Source organism: Egretta garzetta, unplaced genomic scaffold (assembly GCF_000687185.1).
Source record: "Egretta garzetta isolate BGI_Z169 unplaced genomic scaffold, ASM68718v1 scaffold314, whole genome shotgun sequence".
Lineage (NCBI taxonomy): Eukaryota > Metazoa > Chordata > Aves > Pelecaniformes > Ardeidae > Egretta > Egretta garzetta.
In genome coordinates this window covers 3876815-3884638 of record NW_009259531.1, presented here as the reverse complement: position 1 = coordinate 3884638, position 7824 = coordinate 3876815, and the positions used below count along the sequence as shown (strand labels likewise).

At 41.2% G+C, this 7824-nt stretch overlaps 1 protein-coding gene across 1 annotated transcript in view; it reads left to right on the top strand.

The window, feature by feature from the left end:
- Positions 1-6171, top strand: part of SLC12A4 (solute carrier family 12 member 4) — a 43379-nt gene extending 37208 nt beyond the window's left edge. Inside the window, exons 22-25 of the mRNA XM_035893164.1 lie at positions 106-125; positions 807-991; positions 3682-3815; positions 5001-6171. Coding sequence (XP_035749057.1) covers positions 106-125; positions 807-991; positions 3682-3815; positions 5001-5092 — 431 coding nt within the window. The 3' untranslated portion in view covers positions 5093-6171. The remainder of the gene's footprint in view (positions 1-105; positions 126-806; positions 992-3681; positions 3816-5000) is intronic.
- Positions 6172-7824: the final 1653 nt, after the last annotated feature.

Below are 7824 nucleotides of genomic sequence, written 5' to 3'. Positions count from 1 at the left end.
GGGAAAGAGAGGTATGTAATTTGTGGCTGCTTTGCTGTGGGCTGCTGAGGTGGATGACACAAAGTGCCTTCCTGGTAGTGTTTTATATAGCCACTGCTTAAATTTAACTCCTGCGTCCTAAAGATGTGAGGGAATGCTGTCAGTGTAGTTTTTTTGTTACCCAGAATTGCATGTAGTCATTGAGTAGCCTGGCTGTACTTGCAAAACCATGTTAGAAATTTCTTGTTTTGGGGGCAAAATGATGGCAGCATCCTGTAGAAACAATTTCTGTGTTTCCCTTTGCAATGTGATACTCGATGACCTAAGGATGTAAGTCTCATCCCTTTCTTAACATTGTTTTTGCTTTATATGGGATGTCTGGGGTTTGTCCCAATTTATCGCATATCCTGTTTTCGTCCTGAAGATTTCGTTCCAGTTTGGACACGTAGCTACGAAGGGTGCAGATGATATAATTTTTCTGCATGTGTTTGTCCAACTTTTTTTTTGTTGTCACTTTTGAGTCAGACTTGTCCATTGTTTCAGACCATGTTATGATATGACATAGACCACCTTTTTTTCTTGTATAGATACAGGCCTCTGTTAGTCCAAATTCTGCATGACTTACGCCCATCAAAGCTGTTCAAAGTCAGTTTGATTAAGTAAGATTATTGGCTAGGGCAGATGCCTGGTATCAGAGCTGTCCTAAATGCTAAATTGACTGTACAAAATAAAGGATACAATGGAACAAAAAGTCTTTCATTGCTTAAACAGAACCAGCAAATGTAAAATAAAGTCTTGGAGTTCAGTGTTGTTCATGTGCCCTCTAGGCTCAGCTGGTAAAGGATAGGCATTCAATAGCACGTCTGGAGAGCCTCTACTCAGATGAAGAAGATGAGGGGGACCCAGTTCCTGAGAACATCCAGATGACCTGGACAAAAGAGAAATGTGATGCTGAGAAGCGGAACCGAGGCAGTGCTGTGGGAAGCTTTAGAGATCTCATCAGCATTAAGCCGTGAGTCTTGTCAGAGTCAACAGCTTGCACCTCCTGAAACTCTAGATGTGCTGTGCTTTTATGATCTTTTGTCCCCTAATCCTTGGTTTAGACTTGTGCAATAAATGTAGAGACCTGACTACTGAAAAGACAGCAGTTAGCCTCCTGAGAAATCTCTAACTGATGTGTGGCACACATCCCTCAATATTTTACTTGGTATAGTCAACTTCTAAGTTGGAGCCATTAAATCCTATCTTAACTTTCCTTCTGTCTCCCAAATACCTCAACAAAACACACAATTAACCAGGCTGATAATTTCACTAATCTAATGTGTAGCGGGGATGTTTAACGCAGCAAGGAAGATGCCGTGGAGATGGTGATGAATGACTGTGAATAGATTATGTGTGTGATAAAACCCTACGACAGGCTTGCTGTTGAAGGAGCACTGACACGTAACAACAGCCTTAGTATTACCACGTGTGTGCCCCTTGAATAGCAACAAGTAAAGCTCTATTTGTGGCTTTGGTATAAAAACGTGTGAATCTCCCATGACCTCTTTGATGTACTACATCTCACAGGAAGAGTTCATTCAGTCAGTTTTGCATACTTGGCAAAGTTCCAGATTTTCCTTCCTAATAAATCAGTGAGAATTCAAATCTGGTTTAGGATGAATCATACATAGTTTATATACTGTAGAAATTCTGCTGAATTTGGTGTTAACTACCTGTACTTTTTCCTCTTCCATGCTTTCAGAGAGTGGGAAAACTTGTAAGTTTGTTACTTAACTTAGAAGTACATTAAGGTGGTTGAGAGGGAAGACTTCATTTTCTCAGCTAAAAGCAGGAAAACGATATGTATGGAAAAGGAGTTAGAGTTGAGCAGCCTTAGCAAAGTTTTTTAAAGGGAGCAGGATTAGCCTGCTTAAGCTACATATCATTGTCGATAACACGTAACAAACTACAAGAGTTGTCCCAATAAGAACTAAGTCAGGACAGAAAACAATTACAGGTCTGAGGCTGTTTTCTGAAGCGGAGTATGACACGAGAAGTGGGAAACATCCCTCATTTAGAGGAGCTCTCGTTCCACAACACTGCTATGATGTTGTTTCTGGCAGCTTCTAACAACACTAAACAAATCCTTTCTTACAGCCTACACCTTCAAATCACTGAGGAGATGGCAATTTTAAATGTCACTTTAGAGAATACCAAACCTTTAGTTTTCAATTACTTTTCCAAAACCGTATGTAGTTAATGACGGTGTGTTTTTTCTGGTGTTAGTTTCTTCCTCACTTCCTGTAAACATAATCTGGCCTCTGTGTTGTCCCTGGCTTTCTGAAGCTCACTTGGTGAAGACAGAGGATGTCCTTGCTTTAAATTAAATAAGAACAGGAAATAACAGAGAGGTAATTCAAAGTGGGTAAATGGTGTTAGTATAATAAACGTTATTCTTACCCTTTGCATCTTCTGTTTTCTGTGTATATAAAATACTTCTTTACTAACCTTGCTGCTCTTCCAAATATTCAGGTTTGCAAAGACCTTCACTCCTAACATGTAAAGCTGAATTAACAAAACTAGATTCATATCTGATTCATTTCTACTAGCACTTGTTTTTAATATATTAAAATGAAGAAAAAAACCAACTGGAAAAATCCTCAAAGCTGCAAATATATTCTCCCTTTGATAAGTCTATCTCTGTATTGCTTTTCCTTTCACGTTAACAAAATAATGGTTGATTTCCTGTAGGAAGGAAACATTGCCTGGCTCAAACTCCCCAACGGATGCTTTCCAGTTCTGTTACTGCATGAATTGCTGTTATTTTGTAATGACATATTCTGAATAATTAATCCTGTTGCCTCTCTTAGCCTGGATTCTTAAGGAGCAGGGGCTTGTGAGATCACGCTGCATCTATTCCCTTCTCTCTCATAACTTTTGAATCAAGTGGCTACTCAAATTTGAAAGCATGATTGAGATTTTTAAAGATACTTGGGTCATCAGTTTTTCTTGCAAATAGCCAGGCAGAGAGGTTGATTAGTTTCCAACTGAAGGAAAGGTTAAAATTCTTACTGTACACTGGAAAAGCCCCTCAGCAGGCATACAGCCAGCCGTTTGTAGCCTGCCTTCCAGCCTGCAAATGGGTAGGAAACCTGGCTTTCTCTGGAGATGTCAACTGCTGTTCAGCACAGAAAGACAAGTGTACTTGTGGGAGGCGTGGACTGAGTGCAGCAGTGCCAGTCTCTTACTCAGTTCCAACGGGTCTCTGAGAAAGACTTTTCCAGTACTGAGTCCGGAGAGGTGCCTGGTCTGTGCTGCCATGGGAGTGAGGGGATCTGGAGGGGGCTGCCAGAAGGGACGGCTCTGCAGTCACAAGTGTCCATGGTCAAAGAGCATGTCCCCTTGTGCAAATGCCTTTTAACTTCCTATGCGAGACTGTAAATCATCTTTATAAAATACACTTCTTGAAGAGCAATATAACTCTGTAAACTGGAGACTTGACTCCAAGAGTCTTAAAACCAACGGACCTGAAGAGTACCTGAAGAACTCCGAAATCTCTTTTGTATCTTCATCTTTAAGTTTGACAAATTTTACTGTGTGTTGAGTTCACATTTATCAGGGTATTTAGGAGGTTTAAGGTATGCTTTTAAGGGCCTTTTTAACAATTCAGTTTTCAGAGGCATGTTTCTAACAGTAAGTCTGAATGTGCTTCTTCTACAGGAACCAGTCTAATGTCCGAAGAATGCACACAGCAGTGAAGCTGAATGAAGTTATTGTAAATAGATCCCATGACGCCAGACTTGTTCTCCTCAACATGCCTGGTCCTCCAAAGAATACTGATGGTGATGAAAACTGTATCCTTTCAGGCAAGGCCTGGTCCACGTAGAAGATACTCCTGTAATTGTGCTCTTTAATGCTTTTTGCCACAAATGCTGTCAAGCTGTCATAGGTGACAAAGTCTCTGCTGACTGGAGGGTACTGGCTCGTGGTTGTTCTGTAGTAATTGCTTAAAGTGTAAGTTGCCACTGGATGCTCTGGAAGCCTTGTAGGTTTGAAATCAGTCTTGTCTAAATTCTTATTTGATTTTATTTATTTATTTATTAAACTTAATTTAATCAGATTTATTTAATTTAATTCTCAGTAGTGGATGTAGCAGATGTTTAAGGTGGCATTCAACAGCAGCCTGCGCTCTGGGCAGGGCCATGTCTGAACTTGAGTGAACAGGAAATCAGAGGGTGTGTTGCAGGTGTCGCTCACACGTCAGAATTTGGGAGCTTAGCTCCAAGTGTAGTGCTCTGGTAAGATTAAAATTCAAACCCAGAGTATTTAGGCACTTAGAGGGATGCCTGCACTGTGCCTCTAAGCAAGGCCAGAGCTGAGGGGTGTGATCCGGTGAGCCTGTTGGCACCACTGTTCTCTGTCCACAGCTGCTCTTCAGCCTGGGCTTGTACCATTAAATTAGCAAGCCTTTCACTGGCCTGTGCCAAAAAATGCATGCACAAGTTGCAAATCACAGACCAAACAATTGTCTTCTCCTAAATCTAAAAGTAGTATCGAAATCTCCTGAAAGCAGTAGTAGTAACACCTGTTTCACAACAGTATGCTTGCCACAGAAAGGATAAAACCATTCCCCTTAGCATAAAGGATTTTCAGTCACAGCTACTACAGCTCAGGAGAGATTTTAAACTTGAGGTTATGGGTGAGGATGCTTGTTCCCTCACCCTTCCCTGGAGAGGCTGAGCCACTGTGACTGGAAAACACTCAATGTTGACGAAGAGCGGCTGGGAGGAAGTGTGACTGCGTAACCTGGTACCACCAGCATCGCTGACGGGCTCAGCTTTGGGCAGCGGCAGGTTCATTTTGCAGCTGCCTGAAACTGTCTCTGCCCAACATGGGGGCAGCCCCTGGTGTCATGTCTCAGAGGATACCCCTGCAGCCTCCTCGCTGCCAAAAGCCTTGCTGTGTAAACCCAATACAGAGGCTAATCACTGTGTATTTGGGGCTTGATGTTTCTTTTGTCCTTAACTTTACTGAAACAGACATGGAGTTTCTTGAAGTCTTGACTGAGGGTCTGGAGAGAGTACTACTTGTTAGAGGAGGCGGCCGAGAAGTCATCACAATTTACTCCTGATTTAGTACAAGCTTCTAACGCTGGTCTACATTTACCTTCTTGGCGATAACGGACATTCCAGTTTTAAATGGAGAAGAAAAAAAGGTTTTTTGCCTAACTTTCTCCTCATCCAGTCCTATTCATTGTCTTTCCATTTGCAACATACATATCTTTTGGGATTGTAGTATTGTTACACCATCCAATTAGAAACATAAGTTAATTGTGAAGCTGCCACATTATTCAGTTTCTGCTTAGGTACTCCAGCATTTGTGCATGTAGCTTTAACACTAAACCTATTTTTAGTCAGCACTGCTATGTGCAGTATTTTTAGTAACTGTATGTAAAGTTAGGACATGAAAGCCAGTTACTGTAAAAAGATTTTAAAAGCTTTTTATATTAGGTTTGGGGGATAGAATTACATTATATAGCAGCTAGTTTCTGCTGAAGTTCAGCTATAAAGCATTTTCTAAGAGCACACTAAATTGTAAGAGAGGACTGAAAAAGCTTTGTTTTTCTGGGTTTATTTCCAGAACTAAACTCTCAGTATTGGGTTAAGAATTTATACTTTTAATACATTTATTGATAGAGATTTAAATAAATTATGTTGATATAGTTGAAATTATGTATGTAGCTTGCTACAAATTGTGTTGCTTCTGAGACTTAAGGTTCTGTGAGGCCAGATCCCTATTTATTTTTGTATTTATTTGTCAGAAATATTGGATATGCAGATGCAGGCTGTTTAGGATAACAGAGATCTCACAGTAAATCTTGATTCATCAGTGGATTGAAGGACCAGTCCTGTGCAGTTTTTCCATGCTTTAAATTTCTTGCAGACCATCCATCAAAGTACATTGAGCATGTTGGAGTCCCGTGTGCAGAGCCAGGTGCTATGCTGCACGCACCGCGATGGGATTGCACTTGCACAAGTACAGGGGACCTGCTGCTTCATTGTATGCTTTATGCCCTTAGAGGAAAAAGAAGAAAAGAAGACCTGTATTAACCAATAAGTCTCTGGAGATTTTGTCAAGCCCGTTGAGTTGTACTTTATGTACAGAACGTTCGTATTTTTTCAATAAAATGTTGCATACACTTTGAACCTATTCTCTGTGTGCTGTGGTGAATTACCTAGGAAAACCCCATCTCTCCTTCCCTGCGCAGAACTGCCGTCATCTGGCTTCAGCGCATCAGCACCACTGTGTGAGGGGAAGGTGGTGGAGAGGGGTCGGTGCTCCCCCAAAGGGTGTGCGTAGGGCACCAGCTTAGTCTTTAAAGCAGCCTGGTAGCATGCCTAAGGGAGGAAAGGCTCCTGGGTCTGGAGTTACGACCATACACAATAGCCAGGTAGAACTCACCTGTAGACTGACACCCGTGCAGGCTGGCACCCCTCAAGATTGCCGGCTGGCTGGGAAAGCTGTAATCCCCTGCAGGAGACAAGTGTGAGCTAACATCTCAGGTATGGAGGAGTAGTATGGGAAGAGAGGTGCGGACTGATGTGTTTCTCTGGCCTGTGTGCTCTTGCTAGCTGGTATACTGGTTCCGTCAGCCCTGCTGGGATAGTATTCTGGGCTGTTTCTCTGATCACAGAATGGCCAATTTGTCTGAGAGACAGAAATCTGAGAAACTATCCAGGCTTTTAACTTGACTAAGAATAATATAATAAAAAAAATGCTCATTGTAAGAGTTTTACAATTAAAGCCTAAGTTTGTTCCCTCTGTGAACCAGGACATACCTGATGGGAGCAGGATGGTACCAGTGCCTGCAAGACAACAGCCAGGGAACAACTCCCAGGGTGTGCCCTCTACTGGGTATTTTTTTTACTTTATTTTTGTAACAATGGTCTCTGCTTTTTTTCTTTTGAAAACCCAAATTCATTTCGCTCACATTTTAAAGCCAAGGGAAAGAATAAAACTTGCTTATTTGTAAACAGTGTACTATTTGTAGGGAGATCATTTTTACATCTTCAGAGGATGGGGTGGCAATATGCAGATGTTCAGCAATCATGATAGTTAACACCTATTTGCAAGCATTTTTTTATAGAAGCAATGAGAAAGTTTATGAAAACTTTCTTATTCCTCGGAGTTTTGTAGGTCTAACTATGAGATACTTTCTTCTACCCAATGTAAACTTCTAATATAAACATGCTGAGAAATAGATGCACTTATTCCGTGTGAAATTGTATGCTTCCACCTCACAAAAGGATTTCAGTGCCATCTATTGCCTGACCCAAGTAACCTGTTCGTGACTTTATTATGTTTTTAACATCAAACCAACCAAGGGACTGTCCTTGCAGCTACCTTAGGTTTTCCGAGGTCATTCTGTGCAATGTGGATTAAAAATAACAAACCCTAATTCAGCATTGTGTGGAGCCTAAGGATTTAATAGGCTCCAATGATGTAGGACATCTCTAGATATCGAAGGTTCAAAATAAGTTCCCCTGAGACTTGGCTTATGCTAAAGTGCAAAGTCTAGGGGTGCATGTTGGTGAGAACCGGAAAGAAAAAGGTCGCCTGAGAAAAACATCAGTGAACAAGGTGATTTCTAGTTGAGTCAGCTTCTGAGAGGGTAATGGAATCGTCATCTTCCATTCTTCTCCCTGCTTTAACCCCCTTTTTTGGTAAGGAGAGCAGAACGTTGCAATTAGAACAACATGACAAAGTTGGTTTAAGCTCTTTGTATACGGGTATAGGGAATTATACCTAAAACCTCTGTGGTATAGTTTTAATAATTCATGAGTTATTAAAAAAATCCTGCTG